The sequence below is a fragment of the Ictidomys tridecemlineatus genome, chromosome 6, assembly GCF_052094955.1.
Source record: "Ictidomys tridecemlineatus isolate mIctTri1 chromosome 6, mIctTri1.hap1, whole genome shotgun sequence".
NCBI classification, from domain to species: domain Eukaryota; kingdom Metazoa; phylum Chordata; class Mammalia; order Rodentia; family Sciuridae; genus Ictidomys; species Ictidomys tridecemlineatus.
In genome coordinates, this window is record NC_135482.1 from 137,487,772 (window position 1) to 137,512,093 (window position 24,322).

At 33.4% G+C, this 24,322-nt stretch overlaps 1 protein-coding gene across 3 annotated transcripts; it reads left to right on the forward strand.

Moving 5' to 3' along the window:
- Positions 1 to 103: 103 nt before the first annotated feature.
- Positions 104 to 22,349, forward strand: Dis3 (DIS3 exosome endoribonuclease and 3'-5' exoribonuclease). Of its 3 annotated transcripts, none has more exons than XM_021726095.3 (21): positions 104 to 554; positions 821 to 888; positions 3,675 to 3,868; positions 4,262 to 4,335; positions 6,057 to 6,224; positions 6,920 to 7,084; positions 8,199 to 8,312; positions 8,539 to 8,676; positions 9,391 to 9,537; positions 9,680 to 9,796; positions 10,023 to 10,124; positions 10,783 to 10,847; positions 10,932 to 11,016; positions 12,554 to 12,681; positions 15,232 to 15,318; positions 17,028 to 17,184; positions 18,648 to 18,862; positions 19,250 to 19,418; positions 19,546 to 19,704; positions 20,689 to 20,811; positions 21,472 to 22,349. In XM_021726095.3, exons 1-21 carry the CDS (start codon positions 327 to 329, stop codon positions 21,553 to 21,555), a joined length of 2,787 nt encoding a protein of 928 aa, XP_021581770.1. In that variant the 5' UTR covers positions 104 to 326; the 3' UTR covers positions 21,556 to 22,349. The 3 variants fall into 3 exon arrangements, with proteins under 3 accessions (XP_021581770.1, XP_040137348.1, XP_005324874.1); XM_005324817.5 differs by lacking the exon at positions 821 to 888 and adding an exon at positions 1,157 to 1,314 and having other exon boundaries at positions 106 to 554; XM_040281414.2 differs by lacking the exons at positions 821 to 888; positions 19,546 to 19,704 and adding an exon at positions 1,157 to 1,314.
- Positions 22,350 to 24,322: the final 1,973 nt, after the last annotated feature.

The following is a 24,322-nucleotide window of genomic DNA, read 5'->3' on the forward strand; positions in this document are numbered from 1 at the left end:
CCAGCCAGGTACCCTGGGCGCGGGAAGCGAGGCAGTCTGGGAGCTGGAGTCCTGCGGCAAGCCCCGCCCAGGTCACGGGCGGAAGCGGCCTCTGCGGGAGCTTCGAGCTCTCGTCCAATCCTCGCAGCCGTTAGACAGCCGACTAGCGTCTGTCTCGGAGTTTTCCCGCGAGAGATGTGCACTAATATCCCGGAGCGGGAAGCGGCGAACCTCTGGGTGAGGTATAGTCGTGCGACCGGGCTCGTGGTTTGAAGCTTCTTTCTCCGGAAGAGTGTTGTGGGAGCTGGGATTCTGCGTGGGGACGGGATTCTACTTCGCGAGGCAAGATGCTCAAATCCAAGACGTTCTTGAAAAAGACCCGGGCGGGCGGCGTCATGAAGATCGTACGCGAGCACTACCTGAGGGATGACATAGGCTGCGGAGCGCCTGGGTGCGCGGCCTGCGGCGGGGCGCACGGTGGACCGGCTTTGGAACCACTGCCCCAGGACCCCGCGAGCAGTCTCTGGCCTCGGCCGCACTACTTGCTGCCCGACACCAACGTTTTACTGCATCAGGTGCGTCGGCTGGAGCACGAAGGGCTTATCGCCCGCCTTCCCAGGACGAGGGGGCGTGGCAGATAGGAAACAGAGGCTCAGGGAGGAGGGTCTTTGGCAGTACCTTGTACTTTGGAGAGGCAAGCCCCTTAGGGACCCTCACTTCCGTTTTCCCAGGCTGAAGTTCTTTTCCTTATGCCTTTTTCTTTATTTTTTCCTTTTTTCGGTTTTGGAGTCTTATTTTAGACACGTTAATTTTCTAACTCCTGGTGTCTCTTCTACCTTAGATTATAAGTGCCTGGAAGCCGGGGACCTGGGCTTCTGAGGCTTCCAGCTTGCGACCCCCAGGCAGCTTGTAAGTGCCTACGAACAAAAAAACTATGTGGGCCAACGTATTTCTTTATTAATAGCCTTAATTCTACGAAGTTTTGTGAATGGTCTGTTTACGTGTGCTCTTCTCAATTAGGCCTGAAGGGTTGAGAGTGGCTTGTCACTTTTTTTTAAAAAGCAAAATAATTCCTTGGCTTAATGTAAAGTCAGTATTTTTAAACCGACAGGGTGTTGTTTGACCGAAACAGTTCATCAATGAATATAGGAAGAATTAACACTTTTATTTTTCAAAGATTGATGTTCTTGAGGACCCTGCCATCAGGAATGTAATTGTACTACAAACGGTTCTCCAAGAAGTGAGAAATCGGAGTGCTCCTGTATATAAAAGAATCCGGGATGTGACTAATAACCAGGAGAAGCATTTTTATACATTCACTAATGAGCACCATAGGTAAGAAAAAATTATGTTAAATTTCACAAAATTAGCTAAATGTGATAGAAAATTCGTGTTAGTAATTTGTGACGTTGTCAAAACCATCATCAACCTTTATGTGCTATTTGGGTCTTACACAGCTGTGTGGAAAATAATGCTGAGTGGATCTCACTAAGGTCACATTAGCATTAGTGAGGTCAAGCCCAAAACTAGAATATACTGGCTTTTAGCCTGTAATAGTTACTTTTACTTCCAAAATGTATTTATTTCAATTTGGTTTTAGCCTGAGTTGAACAGTGAGTGGACTCTTTGAAGATGAGATTTGCATAGGTTCCTGGAATACCATAATGTGTGAATAACCAACATAGCATGATAAAATATAATTTTGTAAAGGAGATACTTTTACTAGGTTCATCACAGTTTCTTAGCCTCAATACTTTTGACATTTTGGACTGAATATTTTATTGTGGTATGGCTGTCTTATACATTATAGGATGCAGCTCCTTTGCTTCTATTTGATAGTTGCTAATAGCAATTCCCCTACCACCACCACCACCATGTTGTAACAACTCAGAATGTCTCCAAATATTGCCCAGTGCCCCTAGGGACAAATTCAACCCCTGATTGAGAACCACTGCATTAAAATATAGAGTCTAGTAAAAAATCCATCAGATTATGCAAAATTTTGAAAAAAATCTAATTTCTCAAATTTCTCTTATCCCCAAATTAAATATTTCTCTCATAAAGGTTATCACTAAAGCACTATAGACTTGTGTCCTTGCACTTCTTTGAAATCCAGAAACAGAAACATTACTTTTAGTACTAAAAGACCAAGTATTTGTGGGACATATTCATCTGGTTTCTAACCAGTGGTTAGCAATTTTGTTAGCTCAAGTGCTGTAATAGGACTTAACAATGCTAGAATTGATGGGAAGACTCTTAGGACACTAGGCAAATTACATCTGAGATTTTATTACTCAAGTCTTAGTAAAACCAAATTCAAATTTATGACCATGTTGCTCATTGATTAGATTAAAGCACTAGCAAGTATATGGTGGGGAATAAAATAATTCTATTAATTATCAATATAAATAAGTCTAAAATCCTAAAACTGAATTTATTATTTTTAAACTCTAGAGAGTAGTATACTGAATTTTATTGTTATGCTTCAGTATGACTTTGAAGAACAGATTTAAAGAAGTAGATAAGTGTGTTCATATACTTGGGAGCTCAGAGTGGAAGACTTAGAAGAGAAATACAATCATCTCTGTCTGCTCTTTTAGTCTTTAGGGATCCTTGACCATTTATTAAGTGTTTACATGGATATATTTAATGACTGGAATCACATGACCATAAATTATCTAATCAAACTATTTGTAGTATAGTTTGAATAACATCTAATCAGATCTGCAAAGTTTTATTAGTTTATTGTAGTGAACTATTATTCCCTGTCCCAACTTAAGATTATTAATTCTGGCCTTGAATTTTTCTTTTTGTAAAAAAAAATTTTCTGAGCCTTTTAATTGTCCCATTGATAGTATAATTTTCTTCTATTACAAGCAAATTGTTGTCTTAAAATCATGGAGCTGAGGTTGTGGCTCAGTGGTAGAACGCTTGCCTAGCATGTATGAGGCCCTGGGTTTGATTCTAAGCACCGCATACAAATAAGTAAATAGATAGATAAATAGATAAATAAGTAAAGGTCCATCACCAACTAATAAAAAATATTTTAAAGAATTATACTAGTGTGGGCTGGGGTTGTTTTCTGTGATATAAGGAGGCTGATGCATAGTGGGTTAGGGAGGGGGAGCATGGGAGGAATAGAGGAACTCTAGATAGGGCAGAAGGGTGGGAAAGGAAGAGGGGGCGTGGGGTTAGAAATGATGGTGGAATGTGATGGACATCATTATCCAAAGTACATGTATGAAGACACGAATATATTTTGTGAATATATTTTGTATACAACCAGAGATATGAAAAACTGTGCTCTAAATGTATAATAAGAAATATAATGCATTCCACTGTCATATATAAATAAAACAATTATTTAAAAAATTATAACAGTGTGGGCTGGGGTTGTGGCTCAGTGGTTGAGTGCCTGCATAGCACATATGGGGCCCTGGGTTCAATCCTCAGCACCACATAAAAATAAATAAAATAAAGGTGTTGTGTCCAACTACAACTAGAAGGTAAGTGTTAAAAAAAGAAAAATTATACCAGTATCTTGTTGATTTTCTGAAGCCTAAGTTTAAACATCCAAATGAAGTAGATGCACTATTGACTTCAGTTTAGTGGTTGAACATTTGTGTCCTCATAGTTTTTACATCTTTGTTTCTATTCATTTCCTTCATTTTGTTTTCCCTTTTCTTTACATTTAGAGAAACCTATGTAGAACAAGAACAGGGAGAAAATGCTAATGACAGAAATGATAGAGCCATTCGAGTAGCAGCAAAATGGTACAATGAACATTTGAAGAAAATGTCAGCAGAAAATCAGCTGCAAGTTATCTTTATAACCAATGACAGAAAAAACAAAGAGAAAGCTGTTGAAGAAGGAATACCAGCTTTCACATGTAAGTCTAAAAGTATAAGCCATTACTGCATGCTTATAATTAATGGTATGTAAAAATTTATGATCAGGCCTATGGTCAGATGTTCACTTGACTATTTAATATTTTCACTATCCCATATAATTTCATGTGATTTTTTTATTCATTTTTTAATTTCTCAGAGTTTTTTTAAGTCAAGTCAGTTGTTGTGTTCATTAGCTGTTAATTTTTCCCTTACTATTTGCAGTCGACTTGCAATATGCTGGACATACTGATGCTTCTGAGACAGGACCATATCAAAAGATTGATTTTTAATTTCAGATTGACAGTGTCAGAAATAAGATTTTTCATGATCTTTCATAGCTAAGGGAAAAAGACATTTGAATTAATTAAGAACAATGTCAACTTAATTTTCAGGTGAAGAATATGTTAAGAGCCTCACTGCTAACCCTGAACTCATAGATCGTCTTGCTTGTTTATCTGAAGAAGGGGTATGTTTCAATTTTTTCTGTTTGGTTTGTTTGTTTTTTTATTTGTTTGGTATCAGATATTGAACTCAGGAGCACTCAACCACTGAGCCACCTCCCCAGCCCTGTCTTGTATATTATTTAGAGACAGGGTCTCACTGAGTTGTTTAGTGCCCTCACTTTTGCTGAAACTGGCTTTATAATCCCAAGCCACTGGGATTATAGGCATATATCATTGCACCTGGCCAATTTCGTTTGTTTTTGAAAAGTTAAAATATTAAAATAGCCACCTTGAGATATGAGACTTACAGTTACCAAATTTAAAAATTGGAATATGAGTCAGTAAGCTAGAATTTGAATAAAATTGTTTGTTGTGTTATATATAACAAGAGTGATTGTAATAGGCTTATTGGAATGCAATTCCTAAATGTAAACTTTTTAAAATAGGGCCTGGCACATGGTGGTTCTATTTTTTTTTTAATTTTTCTTTTAGATGTAGATGGATACAATATATTTTGTTTGTTTATTTTTTTGTGGTGCTGAGGATCAAACCCAGCACCTCACATATTTGAGGCAAGCGCTCTGCTACTGAGCCACATCCCCAGCCCTTTCTTTTTTTTGTAATGAAAAAATGAATGATGCCCTTGGCTGATTTGTGTATACATAGTGGTTATTTATAAAGAAGTGGTAGACAAAGCAGACAGTAAAGATCTCAGAAGAGGAAGGGATATCATAAGAAGAAATAAAACAAAAGGAGAGGGGACCAGATAATGAGGACCCACAATTTATTCTGGAGTTCAGTAATTTTTGAAATGTCTTATATGGGAATTATATGAGTGTATCACTATGCTTGGCTGATACATCCAGTCTTTACAACTATTTTTCCATTCCTGCTTGTCTTTAACCAGCTGCTTTATGAAACTAAAAGGAAGTGAAAAGATAAAAGCTAGTCTTGATTGTTGGAATATAGATTTAGGATTGCCCTGTCTAATATGTAGCCATTAGTTGCATGTGGGTGTTTAAATTTAATTAAATTTAATTGTACTATCCATCTTTCAGTTGTTCAAAAGAAACTTGTGCCTAGTGGCTACTATATTAAACATCACAAAAAGAATATTTCCTTTATCACAAAAAGTTGTCTTGGGTAGCAGTCGTCTGAAATACTGGGCTATAGTCTCAAATTCATAGAGTTGTGTGTTAGTCATCTTTTTGTCTCTGTGAACAAGATACACAGTAAGAACAACTTAGAGGAGGAAGAGTTTATTTGGGGCTCATGGTTTCAGAGGTCTCAGTTCATAGACTCCCAACTCCATTGCTCTGGGCTCCTGGTGATGCAGGATGTCACAGCTAAAGGGGCACAGTAGAGTAAGTCTGCTCATTTTGTAGCAGCCAGGAAGCAGAAAGGGGTAAAGAGAAAAGGGAAGACAGCCTGCAGGACAGACAACCCTGTTAGGACAACCCCCATTGACCCACCTCTCTAGCCATGCCCACCTGTCCACAGGTACCACCAATCAGTCTATTCAAACTAGTTTGGACTGATTAGGTTATAGCTCTTACAGTTGAATTACTTTACCTCTGAACATTCCTGCATTAACAAAAGGCATTTGGGGGGATATCTCATCCAAACCCTAATAAGTTGTATATACCACAATGTGAATTTTCCTTTAATTACCTGATATTAATGACAGTTGTTTACTGAACAAGTGGAAAACTTAACTGCAATTTTTGGTTTGCTTATTTCACAGAAAGAAATAGAAAGTGGGAAAATTATATTTTCAGAGCATCTTCCCCTAAGTAAGCTACAACAAGGCATAAAATCTGGCATATACCTTCAAGGAACATTTAGAGCTAGCAGGGAAAATTACTTAGAAGCTACTGTATGGATTCATGGAGACACTGAAGAAAATAAAGAGGCAAGTATAAATTCCTTATACATGGAGATATTTTTTGATCATTCTCTTATTGAATAAGTATTTAAAATTTTGTATGAGAGTTCAAATTTGCCTTCCCAGTTTATCATCTAAAGAAAGTCATAAATACAACTAGTGTAATTAGTCATTTCTTTAGGAAATTGATTATTGATGAAAACTATTAATCCAATTTTAAGAGAATAATAAGCTAATCCATCAAATAATAAAAATGAGATACATAATATTATTTATTATGACCAGTTATGATAAATACTATTTGCATAACATAGAGTGCTTTCCACACTTATGCAAATATCAGCCATTTATTAGAGTACTCACAGTTTGTCAGATACTCTTCTTACTCTTTGCATGTAATATTTTATTTAATATTCAGCCAAGCAGATGACAAGTTATTCTTTTTTCATTTTACTGGTAAGAACCCTGAGATTCAGAGTTTAAGAAACAGTCCCAAGTCTCTTGGTACTGTTGTAAGTTATGTTGGAATCATGAACACAACCCTATTTTCTGACCTGTGTTTTTTCTACTTAATATTTAAAAATTAAAGGTATGGGACAAAGGAACATTATAAGACATAGAGATTACCTAGAGATGTTTAGAATATATAGAAACATATTAAACAACCTTTCTGTTTTTTCCATTAAGATATCTGGGCATTTGCCATTTGTTGTTTTAAACAGATAATCTTACAAGGACTTAAACATTTAAATCGAGCTGTTCATGAAGATATTGTAGCTGTTGAGCTTTTTCCTAAGAGTCAGTGGGTGGCACCATCTTCTGTGGTTTTACAAGATGAAGGGCAAAATGAAGACGATGTGGAAAAAGAAGAGGAGAGAGAACAAATGGTATGAAATCAAGAATTTTTTTTTTCCTGTATAACTTTGTAGTATTGTTTCACATGTCAGCTTTGGAGGAAGTTAAACAATTTCATTGTTTTCAGAATTATTAAATGAAATTATAGTTGTTGTGTAAGTTTAATAAATGTTATATTGTTAATTTTTGTTTTTTGAATCATATAATTTGTTTTAATGTCTTAATTTACTCAAATGGGCTTAAATACAAAATGACTATCAATTTGGAATAAAACTTGGAATCTTTGACATTCAAGTATGCAATCTAAAGGTTTAAATAATGATGTTTAAGTAAATACAAATTTAAAATTTTCTGAAATGTTTTATGTAATGTTCGAATTCCATCAGCATAATGTGCTGCTGAGCCTTGTGTTCTTGCCTATTTAATTTTTTCATCTTTAGTACCCTACCATATTTATTAGGAAGAGAATGTGTTCAACTGTTTCTTAGGAGCTAAGTCTACTTGATATGACCTATTTATTTTCCATTTTATAATTATAAGAATAATATAATTGGAAAAACATACAACATTTGTAGTTCTTCTATTCTCATCAGTTATATTTAGTTCTTTGGAGTCTTACTATAACATTGTCATTGGTGAATTCAGGCCTTTCAAGAGTGTTAGAGGTGAAATTCCAGAAGAAGACCTATTTAAAATCATAGACATTACTTGAGTTTTTATTTTGAATATGGAAGACCATTTGAAGATGTATCTTTTTTAGTGAATTAATGAGTTCAACGTGAAATAGTCATCATAACCATATACCTTAGCTAATTAGTGTGAACTAGTTCTAAAATCCTAGTGTATACTTCCTAGACTTGTTTTGGTCACTAAATTCTCATATTAAAACCTAAAAAGAATAAGTTTTGATATATCCATTTTTTAAAAAATTCATTTCTGTATGTCTTCTTATCATGGAACAGTTTTTGTAGTTTGTTTTGGCATACTCCATCTAGAATTTTGAAGCATAAAGATTCTGTAGTTTAATGTCATAATTTACTTACTACCTGAATGTATTAGCATCCATGTACATTTGCTAATTTTGAAGAGAATACCTCATTATGCCTAGAGGAAAAATAACTGAAGGTTTTCATTTTTATATCTCAGCTTAAGACTGCTGTAAATGAAAAAATGTTAAAGCCTACAGGTAGAGTTGTAGGAATAATAAAAAGGAATTGGAGACCATATTGTGGCATGCTTTCCAAGTCTGATATTAAGGAGGTAAGTAAAGGGCATGTTAACTATTAAAAAGTTATAAACATTTAGTAGGATTTAGAGACTTCACTTTTTCCCTATTCCCAGAGTATGGGTGTGTATATAAAATCTTTTTCTGGGACTTAGGGTGTAGCTCAGTGGAGAGAGTAATTCCTTATCATGCAGCACATTTCTGGGGTTAATGTTTGGCACTACAAACAAATGAACAAACTTTTTCCATAATTTTCTCTAGTCTAGAAGACATCTCTTTACACCAGCTGATAAGAGAATCCCTCGAATTCGGATAGAAACAAGACAGGCTTCTACATTAGAAGGACGGAGAATTATTGTTGCTATTGATGGTTGGCCCAGAAATTCCAGATATCCAAATGTAAGCTTAAAGTATTAATTTTATCGTATGATATTTAATCAACAATTTGTGAGTAATATTGTTTCTTGTCATGAAAATCGAATCTATTTTTATATAGGATAGAAATTTAGGGTCTTGGGCTGTAGCTCAGTGGCAGAACACTTGCCTAGCATGTGTGACACACTGGGTCCAATCCTCAGCAACACATAAAAATTTAAAAAGTAATAAAATAAAGGCATTCTATCCATCTACAACTACAAAAAAAAATTTTTTTTTAAAAAAAAAAGAAAGAAATTTAGGAACATTTCAACAAGTTACCTGGTAAGTAGCATTTCTGATTTCAAGATCAATTTTATGAAATTCTGGTGGAAATCATGTAGTTACTTTTATCCAAATTACCAAATAACTTTTAGTGATTGTGTACATGAAAAAAGTGTTTTAGTCCGAATAGATTTTAATCAAATTTAGAAACTTGCTTTTGAAGCACATTTTAAACTTATAAATAGGAAACATGTTCTATGATAGAAAAAGTGGGCCCTCATGAAGTTTCCATCATAAATCAGTTGAGAAGTCTTGTCATTTTCAGTTTTAATTTACCAGAGTTTCATTTTTAAGAAGTTACTATAGGAAAATTAAGAATACTGAGGTGATATGTAAAATACTAAAGAATTTAACATCATAAAAATGCAAGATAGCAGTAAAATAGGCCTTTCTAATAACACCTTTTGGTTTTAGGGACACTTTGTAAAAAATTTAGGTGATGTTGGAGAGAAGGAGACGGAAACAGAAGTTTTATTACTTGAGCATGATGTTCCTCATCAGCCCTTTTCCCAGGCTGTTCTTAGCTTTCTGCCAAAGATGCCCTGGAGCATTACTGAAAAAGTAAGTTGAAAGAATTCACTAAATTAAAGCTAAGTTATTCTTAATGGGAGATACTGATTTTACAAGGGTTGTTTTGCATTTATACTATGGAATTTATTTACTTATTTACTTATTTATTCATTTATAATATTGTATGTTCTAGGACATGAAAAACCGGGAAGACCTGAGGCATCTGTGTGTGTGTAGTGTGGACCCACCAGGATGTACTGATATAGATGATGCTCTACATTGTAGAGAACTCAAAAATGGAAACTTGGAGGTATTCATGTTGTACTAGTGGTAACATTCTTAACTAAATATAATTCTTTGGACTCAGGATAGAATTTATGAATTATTCTTATGAAGTTATAGTTACAGAAGCTAATAGGCATGTATCAGGAGGTTGAAATGGTAGATGTGACTGAGTTCTTATTCAATTTAAGTTTCTTCTCATTCAATCTCTACCCTATTAATAATACATATTGACATCTTTTTATCTTTTGAAGGTTGGTGTTCATATTGCAGATGTTAGCCATTTTATTAGGCCAGGAAATGCCTTAGATCAAGAATCAGCCAGGAGAGGAACAACGGTTTATCTTTGTGAAAAGGTAAATGTATTGAATTTAGAGTCTCTGAACACTCAGTGGCACTTTCAGATTCCTGAAAAATCAGTTTGAAATAGTATATAACTTATCTATAGGAAATGGAATAAGGGGGCCTAAATTACTGAAAATATTCCAATTTTTTGTTATTCGGTAGCCCAAAGTAGATGTAGTTGATATAAATTGTTGTGTAGCATTTATTCTTCTTCAAGTATGGTTCCTGTAAACTTATGGAACGATTGTGAAAGGGAGGGCAAGATTACACTTAGTCTAGATTTGTGGTCAAAGACCTCCCCGTACCTTTTTTCCATACAAATTTAATCTATCTCTTTTTGTGTGTGTGTTTGTAAAACACAATGTAGTTTGTTGTCAAGCATTGCCAGTCATAGAGTTGGTAGCTTGTGTCTACTCCATATAAATACCAACTTAAAAAGACCAAAGACTTGAAACTTTCACAGGTCAGCTATGTGGCTAGTGTGCAACATTTAGATCTACAGTCGTGAGGTCCAGTTTTCTTTCAAATAGACTTTCCATTTGACATTTCTTAATTCTAGAAAAAAGACCAGAGGTCTCCTTTTCTCCTCATGGTGTCTTAATGCTGATTGATAATAGAGCTCTAAATAAAAAGCTGTGTAACCTGAGAATCTACTTATATCTTTTACAGAGGATTGACATGGTTCCAGAGTTGCTTAGCTCTAACTTATGTTCCTTAAGGTGTAATGTTGACAGGTATTTATGCATTTTTTTCATCAAAAATGTATATACTATTTTAACTGACTCCCATTAACAATCATTGTCTTTCTCCCTCCATAGGCTGGCATTTTCATGTATTTGGGAAATGAATCACAATGCTGAAATTTTAAAAACGAGATTTACCAAAAGTGTAATTAATTCAAAGGTTAGTTTCACTGCTCACATCTAATGTTTAAAATCTTGGATACTTTTACAAGTTTCCTAGATTGTTTTGAAAGGTTATAAAGTTAAATTTTTTTCAGTGTTTTAACAAATTCTTGTTTTTCATTTATTTGCTGCTGCTTTTTTTTGTTTTTCCTTTTTTTTTTTTTGTGGGGTTTGAACCAAGGAATTTGTAGATGCAAGGGAAGCACTCTACCAACTGAGCTATATTCCCAGCCCTATTTGCTTAATTCTTGATGTTATTAAAAAAATAGTTTTTGTGGAAGTTGTTTTACATTCAGAAACATACAAAGCCTATATACTTAAGAACACTAAATATATTATCTTACGCCCTAAATCAGAGATTCCAGTAATTAAAGTTGTTCCTATTAAAAATAATGTTTTGAGAAATAGCAGGGACATCATCATCTTGTACACATTTTCTCATAGAAGTGATGTTATATATTATACTTGTATTCCAATCGAACTAACCTGAGATCATGTTCAGACAGATGGAGCCAGATTGTCCTCATTCCTTACCTTTTTTTTTTTTTTTAAATTTCCCAGGTCCATTATATTCTCCCTCATTTTGTCCCCAATATCCCCCCAATGTTTGCCAAACTTGTTTCCTTCTAGTGACATGTTTTCCAAAATTACCTTTTTTTTCTTTCCATTTAGTATCATTCTTTTTTGTTCTGGAAATTAGTGGTTGGAAAAAAGGCAGTGTTAAACTGACAAATAGAATTGTGTAAATTATTTAAGCTTTCCCAACATTTTATTTTTTATATTTTTTATTATAATAAATAAATAATTCTCCTAAATTTGATCAGTGTGACAAAATTATATTATGAATTTAGAGAACATAAAAAACATTTTTTAGAAGGAGAACTCAGCCCTTACAAAATAAACTGGTTTTCACTTTCTTACGTGGTTTCTCATTTTTACTTATGAAGCAAATTTTTTTAATAAGCTAAGAAAGATTAGCTTTCCATCAGGAGGGAAATAGAAACAAGAAATAGCTATTTGTACATTTGTATTATCTATAATTAGAGATAAAAATTTTTTCTACTATGATTTGTCCCATTTTTAGGCACTTAATTTTAGCATTTTAGATTGCCTGTAAAATATGAGGTCTAGACTCTTACAGCATTGTTAATTATTTGCCATGAGTCAGGGAATAATGAACATCTGGAAAGGATTTCAGTGAATAGATCTAACCTGCCTTTGTTTTATTGTAGCATTACCTAAATATGTATCAACTTAATTATGAAGTAAAGTTTAAATAATTTATTAACAATGTTGCCATGTTTACTTTGTTTTAATAAAAGTTTGCTTATGTTGTATAATAATTCAAATAAGAGTTAATTAACCAGAAATCATAGATGTGAAGCATAAATATTAGCTGTGATTATTTTCTTGTTATTGATTTAGGTTTTTTTGAGTCATGGATCTTTATTTAATTTAAATATGAGACAAAATAATATATTTAAATAATAAATTAGTTTTTATCATTTTTAAGAATTATAAGGTTTCTTTTTTAGGCTTCTCTTACTTACGCTGAAGCTCAAATGAGAATTGATTCAGCAACCGTGAATGATGATATTACCATTAGTCTCCGTGGACTAAATAAACTAGCTAAAATTCTGAAAAAAGGAAGAATTGAAAAAGGGTATGTTTGAAAAATATCAAGCTATTTCTTAATTTATTTTTAATAGTATTAAGATAATGTTTGTTCTCTTTAAAGTTTTTTATGATGGTCAGTTATGAACTATTTAATAGGCTTAATAGAGACTTGGTAGAGACATCCCATTTCTTTTAGTTACCTCTTAAATATTAGCTTGATTCTAGACTGATGTTTGTTTGGGAGTTTAAGATTGTGAAGAAATTCAATGAAGACAAGAACTTCTTAAGACTTCTACAGATTATTTCTGTTTTAATGAGAAATAATTTTCAGATTGAAAATTGATTTTCAGATGTTTAAATAAATATAGGTAAAGTACTCATTGTATTTTTGAGTTATACTCACACATTGTACTTTTTCTGATTTGGAAGTTGAATTGTTTAATCCAACTCCTTTATTTTTTAAATGATTAAAATTTACATGGGTAAGTTCTTCTCAAAGATCTGATAGCTAGTGGCAAGTAGGGTCTTTTAGCCCTATATCATGACATTTCTTTAACTACAAAAGGTTTAAGGTGAGGACTATCAACCCAAGCTTGTTGAAGGAAAGCAGTTAAAAATAAGTTTGATTCTTGAAGGACAGCTGTCAGTGGAAACCAAATACATGATATTTTCAGATATTGATCTTTCATACCATTTAAGATAATGTCAAAAGCAGTTACTAAAACTGTTTTTGTTGATGATGCAAATCTGCATCTCCTCTGTTTCATAAAAATGTGCCTAAGTTCAGCTGAGCACAGTGGCACACACTAAGGAAGGAGAATCACAAGTTCAAAGCCAGCCTCAACAATTTAATGAGGCCCTAAGTGAGACCCTGTTTAAAAAAGTAAAAAGGGTCAAGGATGTATCTCAGTGGTAAACTTCCCTTGGTTTTAATCCCCGGTACCTGCCCTCCCCCAATTTTTTTAAGTTCATTAAAATCAAATAAATTTCATAAAATGTCTTAGTCTTACCATCCACATTTCCACTGTTCAGTTGCCACATGTGACTTGTGACTACCTTTTTTGGATAGAGAACATCTTCATCAATGAAGAAAGTTCAAAACTAGACAGTTTTGTTCTAGAAGATTATGCTAAGCCATTCTTATTTTTCCTTATTTCTCAGTTTTCTGGGGAGTTTACATGACCCACCTGTACTCCTATGCCTGGCTCAGGAACGATATTTTTTAACTTCAAAAACAGCTTTTATTTTTTTTCAAGTTGACAGTCATTTACTGGTAAAAGATAGTATTAAGTCTTCTCAATCTTAGGGAGAATTTAAAATACAATAGTAAAAAAAAATCATAATAATAATAGACATCTTTTTCTGCCTAAAATATTAATACTCTTGGGTAGAAATTAACATTTCTATGAAGAAATGTTGTATGAAGAAAAAATTCAAAATATGATTGGTATTCCTTGCTTTTTAGGTCAAGATGTATTAATAAACATGTATTAGATTGATTAGAACCTCATTAAGTACTGCATGGCACAAAAGAAAATGGGAAAGAATATTTGTTAAGTTTCCCTTTCTGGTATTTCTTCTGAGCTCCTAATAAAGATGAGAGGAGTCAAGAAGAGAAGGACTTAAGAATTTCACTTAACCCCATCTCATCTTACGTTTTTTTTTCTTCCTTTTCCTTGGACATCCAAGATTGCTTGGCCTTATTAAAATTTTTAGTTTTAGGTAGATTTGGAGCTGACTTGATGAAAATAGCTTCAGTTATAATGAAACATCAGACTCTCATATGTAGCCTTGAGAATTTACTTCTCAAAAGAGAATGTGCCAACTTATTAAATGAACCATGCATATAAAGCTCTTAACATAGTACATTATCTGACATCTAACACTCAAATGTCTATAGCCATCATTCCTTGTAATATCAGTGGTAGTGGTTTATCAGTCTCTTCTCTGTTGGCTAATCTATGTGGAATATACTTTTGATTCTGCATCTTCTGATGTTACTAGCCTATGATGGCAGTGTCCTTTTTGCCCCTCTTCAATGTCCCCCACTTTAATACATTGTTTTCTGTAGTAAATAAAATACTGCTAGTCACTTTCTATATTTGTATGTAATGGCAAATTTACTTAGCCCAGTAAAAACTGTAGAGTTTGGATACAGAAGATATTTATATCCTTCAGCTGGGCATGGTGGTACACTCTAGCCACTCTAAGAAGCTGAGACAGTAGAATTGAAAGTTTGAAACTAGCCTGGACAACTTAACAAGACCCTGTCTCAGAAAAGCTGGAGATGTTGCTCTGTGGTTGAGAGTCCCTGAGTTCAATCCCCAGTACTACAAAGCAAACAAACAAACTCTCAGAAGCACAGGACTCAGATTTTGCTCTTTTGCTATTCTCTCTTGTTAAATTCATTTTATATCTATAAAATACTAAGCTATTCATGAAAATAAAACATAAAACTCATAGAATGGTTATAAAGTCCTCAGAAGAACAATTCTTCCTCACATGATATAGTCATTTTCTGTTTTAAAGGAGTCACTTTCTGAATTTACTCCATTATTGGCTCATTTGATTAATTTACCTCTTAATTTTCATTTAGGGCTTTGACTCTTTCTTCCCCAGAAATTCGATTCCACATGGACAGTGAAACTCATGATCCTATAGACTTACAAACCAAGGAACTTAGGTAAGTGATTTTTTTTGATGGGCGATTTATAAAATTTTTATCTTAAAAATTAAGATAAAATATCTAATGATATATACTAATATATCTAATATACTAATATCTAAAACATATCCAAAATATGTATTTCTACTAGAATTTTATTTTTCTTGGCTTATGGAGTCTTTAGAAAAGTGTTATAGCTCTTTTTGGTTTTTCTGATATAAAACTGAAATATTAGAATAGAAGTATTTGACTCAGTTTGCTTTTGGTATATGATATAATAGAACTTGACACATAATAGTTATAGTAAATAAAAGAAGATTTGCCATGATTAATTACTTAAGTATTTAATGTAAAATATATAAAGGTACGACAAGATAGTATTCAAGACCAAGGGCTTTGAAGCCTAACTTATCTAGGTTTGGATCCCACTTCTGCTGCTACCATACGTGTAACCTTGCAACAAGTAATTTGTCCTCTGTCTGCCTTAATTTCTTTCTATAAAATATGATTAACAATGGGACTTCCTCATAGGACATTAATTATTGATGTTGTGTTACTGATTTAGTTAAGATTCAGGAAGCAATAATATATTTGGTTAAGTCAGAATTTATGCTTCTTTCCATGTCTTACATGAGGTAATTCTGAAATTAAACATACATGTGTACATGCACACACACACTTACTTTTCTAATAGGTGACCCAAGGGTTAAACATTGAAATATGTTCAGAGTTTTTACTTAGGAACAGAATGTGCTATAGAGCAGTAGAGTTAGAATTAAAAAATCCCTAGGGGGAAATGTCTGCAGGAATATTTCCAATGTTAGTACCAATAAGGAGCCCAATACTAAAGCTTTCTTGAGGAAAAGGTTGCCAAAAGTGGAACCAGAGTAGAATATCAATCATTTCTTCCTACCAAGAAGGAAAATCTCATGTCTAAGAGATTGTCCCCTTATGATTGGAGATCTTTCTAAATTTAAAAAATTAATCACATTTAGACATTTCATCAAGAAATTAGATATAATACGGGAAACATGAATGAAAGAATACTGCATGTTCAGTGACTTGCATATAAAATAATGCAAGATCATTTATTAAAGCTAGCTAAGAACATAGAAAAACTGTAGAATGAAAGCAATTTCACCTTGGTCAAGAGTTTTGAAGTTGGATTGTGTAGATTCAGATTTTCATACTGATAACACTGACTTTTAACAAGAGAATGTTGCATATCTTGTATTTTCTAATCTGCAAAGCAGGTGTCTGTATGTGTGTGTGTGTGAGTGTGTGTGTGCACGCGCACGCGTGCGCATGTATTTATAAATATCTATGTACCACAATGTCTGATCCATAATAAGAACCCAGATTAGTTATTATAAATATGTTCTTTTCAATTTAGTAATTTATTGATAGATTCTTTGGACCAAGTAAAAGGTAGAAAATTTTAGAGTTTATATATATTAATAAAGTCCATAATGTTTCAGTTTTCTTGAATGCCATCTGTAAAATCTTTGGCAAGTTAGATTTACTCTGTAGACGCCTAATAAAATTTTGTTAGCATAGTAGCTGAGAAGTGAAAGAGCCCTAAGGTGTTAAAAATATACATGTGCACATGTGTGAATGTTTACATAGGAAATGCTTCCTTTATCTTGTTGATAAAAAAGGTAACTTGTGAATAAGTATGATATATTTAAGTATCAGATTCTCTTGTTTAATGCTTTTTCCATTGGCAGGGAAACAAATTCCATGGTGGAAGAATTCATGTTACTGGCTAATATCTCTGTTGCAAAAAAAATTCATGAAGAATTTTCTGAACATGCTTTGCTTCGAAAACATCCTGCTCCACCTCCATCAAATTATGAAATTCTTGTTAAGGCAGCTAAGTCCAAAGTAAGGTTCTGTAGTTTGAAAAATTATTTGTATTTGGGTTGTTATCTATCCATTACACAAAAGAATTTATATTCAGGCTGGAAATGTAGCTCAGTGATAGAGCACTTGCCTAGCATGCACAAGACCCTGGGTTTAATCTCCAGCACCACAAAATAAATAAGTAAGTAAACAAATAAATAAATAATATACACACATATTCACATTTCCATAAAATTTTGTTATTTCTTGATGTGAAAATATACCAGTAGTTCTTATGATGGGGAAGAAAAAAAGAAAAGCTCGCTCGCTCTTAGATTTGCTCATATTTTCCTATACTGACCTTCACATCTACTTAATAAAATCTTTTAGTGTCTTAAGAAGCATTCAGTTCTCCTTAACCCAATGTCAGAAGTTCTAGACCAAGTTATTTGCAGTATTCTGGACATATAGAGCTTTCCCACATACATGGTTATACATGTCCATTATACATGGTTTCTATGAACTGCCTAACTTTAGAGATTTACACATAATTTGTTTAACTTTCAAAAAGCACTGTTTTATCATGTATGTAATAGAATGCTATGTATTTCATGCATGGAAAAGAGGAAAATATAGAAAGGGCATCATTTTTTCAGCCCTGCGTAAATCCTGTCTCTAGTTAGTAGGCTTTCCTTTACCCTTGGGTTAATTCTACCTTACATTGGTTTTCCTTGGATCATTATTAGGTCCTGTTTTTTCTGTGTAGAAGAGAGGTTGGAAGGAATGGCTTTAGATAACAGACATTATTTTTAATAGCATGGTATAGGATTCTCATTTTGGTTCAGTCCTTTAAAAAGTACCTATCCTTACCATGTCCCACAAAACAAATCAACTTTTCTGCTCCAAGGATTACTGTATTTGTTAGAAGATTTCCTCTCATTGTTTGTTGATTCCTAAGATTTGGGTAGAGGAAGGAAGTTTTAATATATTTTTTTTCAGCTCCCCAAGATATGAGTAAAGCAGCTAAATGCCTCAAATCACAACATTGTACTAACTGGGCTTTACTGACAAGTTCAGTGTTTTGACCTTTACCTCTACTCTGAATGGAAGAAAAATATCTGCAGAGAGAAATCCAAACATACTGAAATGTATCAGATCTGCTTTGATTTTCTTCACTCCTACAGAGATTCACAAATACAAACTGGACTTTGAGAAATAATAGAACTACTGCTATCACAATCTTTTTTTTTCCCCTTGTAGTTTTGTCATAGTCTTGGTACTTTTGTATTTTTAAATGCATTCAGGAAATTTTAAACTTTGGTGGTGTACAAAACAATCACGACGTACACAGCTATTTTAAGTACTTCTAACTAAGGGATAAAAGGTTAAAACCTGGATTATCTTATTAATAAAAAAAAAGTTTGTTCTGTTTATATTTTGAAGACATAGTACTGCTGATTAAGAAATGTTTCATATTGTGCTTTCCCCGTTCCTTCTATTCATAGAATTTGGAAATTAAAACTGATACAGCCAAGTCTTTGGCGCAATCTTTGGACCAGGCCGAATCTCCTGCTTTCCCATATCTAAATACTCTGTTGAGAATATTAGCCACTCGCTGTATGATGCAAGCTGTATACTTCTGTTCTGGAATGGATAATGATTTTCATCACTATGGTTTAGCATCCCCAATATACACACATTTTACTTCTCCCATCAGAAGGTATTTTTTTCCTTATAGAATTATGTTGTCCTGATTTATTTATTTTATAGCATGTAAAGTTTTACCCTAGGTGAATAGGTAAAGACATAAATGGCTGCTTATAACTCAGGGAAGGAAATTTTTCTTTTCTTATAGTATTTCTTATCTGGCACACTCACTCTCTACTACTCTAAACTTAATATAATTGCAACTCTGAGAATATTTAGACAATAATCTGTGCTAACTTTGTCTTCCTCTATTAGAACAGCACTTTTGCTAATAACTAGCAAGGTGAGAATCCTGAGATTAATGAATATATGTTGAATGTGTAATATATGGTTAATTTTGAATTTTAAAAAGACATTTTAATGATAATTTGCCATGGTTCTTACTTCTTTATACATCTAGGTATGCAGACATCATTGTTCATCGACTGTTGGCTGTGGCTATTGGGGCTGACTGTACTTATCCAGAGTTGACAGATAAACACAAGCTTGCTGATATATGTAAAAATCTTAATTTCCGGCACAAGATGGCTCAGTATGCTCAACGTGCATCAGTGGCTTTTCATACCCAGGTACTTGCCTTCTGTCAGTGATGCTAGGAGAAAATTTTGTACATTTTTTACTTAATTTCAAAATTATTTTTGTAAATTTCAAAATATTTTAAAATTTTTTTATTAAAAGTTGTATGTTATTTTACAGTTATTTTTCAAAAGCAAAGGAATAGTAAGTGAAGAGGCCTATATTCTGTTTGTAAGAAAGAATGCTATTGTGGTATTAATTCCAAAGTACGGTTTAGAAGGTACAGTTTTTTTTGAAGAAAAGGACAAACCAAAGCCACATCTTATTTATGACGATGAGGTACAGTAATTTTAATATTTTGTTTTCTTGGAGAGGGAGGCATTTTTTCTTTTGACAGTTCACAATTGGTAGCTGTAAAGTATGAAATTATTTTCTGTACCCTATAGAATTTATTGTGTATCTAAATATGTGCCAGGAAATCTACATTTTATTATAGTGACTAAAGTATGATTTTACTCACAACTCTTCCCGCATAGGAATGTTGTCATTGACTTCTTTCTTCTATAGTATGTAAAGTTTTACCCTTTGTGTACACATAAGCTTTTGTCTTTTGGATACTGGGGATTGAACCCAGAGGCTCTTTACCACTGAGCTGTTTCCAGCCCTGCTTAATTGTTTAAAAATGTTTTTAGTTGTAGATGGATTCAGTATCTTTATTTTTTATGTGGTCCTGAGGATCAAACTCAGTTCCTCCTGTGTGCAAGGCAAGCACTCTACCACTGAGCGACAGCCCAAACCCCCTTTTTAGTTTTTATATTGAGAGTATCTCATTAAGTTGCTGAAGTTGACCTTGAATTTACTATCCCCCAGTATGTCTTAGCCTCCCACAGGCAAGGGCCACCATGCCCAGGGGAAAATCGTTTCTAACTTCTTCCAGTGTCACTCATATCACACACTTTGTCTCCCTAAACTAAATACAACTACAACTCTTGAGAGAAAATTTAAATAATAATTTGTGTCCAAGAACTTTGGTTTCCTTTACTAGAACTATAATTTGCTAATTAGTAGTGTGATAATCCTGAAATTGATGAATATGTTTTAGAACCACCTTAGTGAAAGGACGTATGCATAAAAATAGGTCATATTTATTTGAGATTACTAGATTCGTAACTTTTATCATATTGAACACTTAGATGCTTATTAATATTTGAAATACTTTTTAAACTTTAAAGTTATCAGGAGAGATAAACTATAAAGAATTAGAACGGAGCCTCAAGTGTAAGAAATAAGGTAGTATGATAAAATGTGTTTTATTTTTTTAAGATACCATCACTTAAAATAGAAGGCATAGTGTTCCACGTGTTTGATAAAGTGAAAGTGAAAATCATGTTAGACTCATCTAATCTTCAGCATCAAAAAATCCGAATGGCCCTGGTAGAACCACAGGTGAGACCAAATTTACTAATTTCTGCATTATGATGGAACAATAGTACATAGTTTATAAAAGAGAGGGAAATAGTTATTTCTGTTTAATTTAAAGAGAATCCTGTAAATAGTGTGGAATACAAATATATGCTGATTTCCCTCATTCATCTTGAGATTCTCCTGAGGTTCTTGTTGCCAAAATCAAAGATCTTTTCAGTTCTCCTGCCTAATCCTTTTCTGCAAGGGTTTTAGAAACTGCACTTTTGAAGATCACATGTATGTTTCACTTGATATTCTTTCTTAACGCTTCTTAAGATCTTTGTAAGATATTATTCTTTCATCCAGCCACAACACACCTGAAATCTCTGATGCTCTCTACCAATCACAGTAGCTCCACTAGGGTGAATTGGACATGAGGAAGCCATGCATTCATTCAAACACACTGCCCAAATGACTAGCTTTTTAGCTAGTGAGACCATGTTTACCATTTTCATTTCTAAACCACTATTATTTTGTGTGTAAAGTACATATACCTTTAGTGTAAAAATCTTTATAGCTCCTTCTTCCCTATCCCATAGCATTTTAAAATTCATAGTAGTAATGGGAGAAGGGGTCACATGATGGTAAGATTTATTTCTTATTTCATGCTTCTAATCATCTTTTCTCTTTGCATTATTTTAGATACCAGGAATAAGCATTCCTACTGATTCTTCAAATGCCGACCTTAATGAACCAGAGAAAAAGAAGAAGAAACTTGAAAAATAGCTAGTCATTCAACAAAAAAAAAATCAAAGACAAGTTTCCTTAAAAAAAAAAAAAATTGAGAATACTTCTAAGCCTAAGTGTGTGATAGTTTGTTACCAATACGTACATTTTAATACTTTTAGAAATTTGCATATTTATTGAACTGTTGACTGTATCTGTCTTATACTACTTCATTTCTAGATTGAACAGAACTATTTATGCAGAAAAATTCAATTGAATATCCATCACTGAAATAGTGACAGGATAGCAACTTCAGAGATCTGTAAAGATCATTTAAATTGAGCAGTCATCTGCTCATTGAAAAGCAGATTAATTTTGCATAAGTACTTTGATTATTTAATATTGGTAGGGAAAAAAATCTATCATTTTCCTACAGAGGAAAATAGAACATTTTTAGAAGCAAATAATAATCCTTTCTAAGTCTTGAAAGCTGTCAGTGTTTGATATACAATACCTTTGCCATTTTAATTTACCTAATTTAGATTAAGTGTGTAGTAAAAAGTCTCCTGCATTTCATCCATCCTTGAACAGCCATGAATATTTGGAAACTGGTAAAAAGACAAGAAACAGGATGTGACTAGGAAAATAGTTTTTTGTTGCCAAGTAATATGTGATCATTATCCTTGACCTTCAATGTTTCTCCAGAATAAGGCATTTGAGGTTAGGGGTGGTACTTTAGATGTCTATGTCTGCTTATAAAAAAGACAATGGTTTTTAAATTACATTTGTATCAGATGATATAGGATGGGGGCTTTTATGAAGGACATTAAAACGAATAAAAATAAGTTGTCTTACTTGGTGTCCCATTTACTATTCCCCATGCTAATCACAGACTGTTAATGACTAAAATGGTGTTTTTAGTAATATTTTTGGAAAGGGTTGCCTTAAATAATTTTGCTTATGCAATTTATTAAGTACTTTGCTTGACTGATGATAAACCTGGTACAGCATAACTCTTCCTACCTTCAAGGAATTTGCACTTCATTGAAAAGACTGGCAAATAAACTAGCAGATCAATCAATTAGGTATAATACAGTATTTACAATCATATAGGCACTCAGTAACGGTTGAATGATCTTTTCAGTTTCCAATTACTGAGGAAATTATTCATTGGGACAGAATTTGTTTCAGTTAGTTGAAGGAAGTCAGCTTTGAAGTTTTATTCAAGTAAATGGATCATTTACATCCTGACCTTAGGGCAGGAGTCAGTAAGCCTTTTCTGAAAGGGCCAGAACATTTTGGACTTTGTTGGCTTATAACTACAACTGTGACACTCAACTTGGATACTATTACAATGCATAAGCAACCATAGACAATAGGTGAACAAATAAGCACAGCTGTTTTCCAACAAAGCCTTGCTTATTGGACATGGAAAGTTTCATAAAATTTCATGTGTCACAAAGCATATTCATTGATTTCCCTCCTCCAACCATTTAAAACTTGCCTGCAAGCCACACTTCTTGATAAAATAGACTACACTTGTTCTTTCCAAGTTTGTTTTCTTATGCCTACTTGAGGCATTAGGCTCAACTGAGTAAAGACAACCAGAAACCTTGTTATTTTCTCCTAAAGCCTCTTTAGTGGCACTTAGGCAAAGGAGATTAGGTGAAATACAGTTACCATTTATCTGGGTTCCACATCAAAAGATTGAATATTTATGGAAAAAAAAAATATCTATTGAACATGTAGAGACTTTTTTCTTCTCATTATTCCCAAAATGATAACAATATAACAACTATTTACACTGTATTAGATAAAGTAACATAGAGATGACTTGAAATATATAGAAGGTACATAAATTATATGCAGACTGCCATTTTATGAGAGATTCCATATCCACAGAGGGTCCTGGAACTAGTGCTGCACTGATATCTGAGGCATGACTGTATTTCACTTAAAATTGAAAAAGCTCTGAGAGACAGGAGTACTGTCCCCATTTAACAGATGAAAAAGTTAAGCTTATGACCTACCTATATCAGTTAATGACAAAAGGGATTTGAATCTAGGTTATAATTACTACTTTGTTCTTTATTTCTTGACTTGTGCTATTAAAAAACAGTTGCCAGAGAGGCTCCTACTAAAGGCCCAGAACTCTTATGTACAGCAGTTGTTTTTAAATAAATTTATATTGAATCTAAAGCCTGTGTGATTAGACTTCCCATCATGTTATCTTTAACTATGGGTCTCATGGCTTAATGGGCATTCATGGTTAGTATGTTGATGAAGACCATGAACCAGGACATAAGAAGGCACTTTTTCTTTGTGAGTTAGCAATAAACTGATACCTTATGGAGTACTTTTGAAGAATAAGGAAGAAAATGATGCAATAATATGTTTTTATTTCTTAGGGCTACTTAAGAATAATTATTCTCTTTTGAATGAGACAGCTTTTTAATGATTGGTAATATAAATCTCAAAATATATGTATAAACATATGCCCATCTACTCCCAAAATGAATATATTTTTAAATAGCTATAGTTAACTTACTATAGTTAACTAACTACTTAACCAACCATTAAATTTATAATTTAAGCCAAAAATAATTCTACTGTCCCCCAATTCTAATGTTTCTCTGATTCTTCCATGTTCTAGTCCTCTTCTTAACCAAACTGGAACTGGAAAGAGTGTTCTTGCCCTAAGAATGGTGGTATATTTTATTCTAACATCTCACATTTACCCACAAGAGTGCAATACATGTTGTGATACTGTTAGTACTACCTTCCCAATTGTTACATTTTTTAAAAGTTATTAAGAGTGATTTGATTG

Coding starts and splice junctions, on each gene's coding strand:
- Dis3 (XM_005324817.5), top strand. CDS start 327: ATGCTCAAATCCAAGACGTTCTTGAAAAAGACCCGGGCGGGCGGCGTC. Junction 10,125..10,782: donor CGGTTTATCTTTGTGAAAAG/GTAAATGTATTG, acceptor TATCTTTTACAG/AGGATTGACATGGTTCCAGA. Junction 11,017..12,553: donor AAAGTGTAATTAATTCAAAG/GTTAGTTTCACT, acceptor TTTCTTTTTTAG/GCTTCTCTTACTTACGCTGA.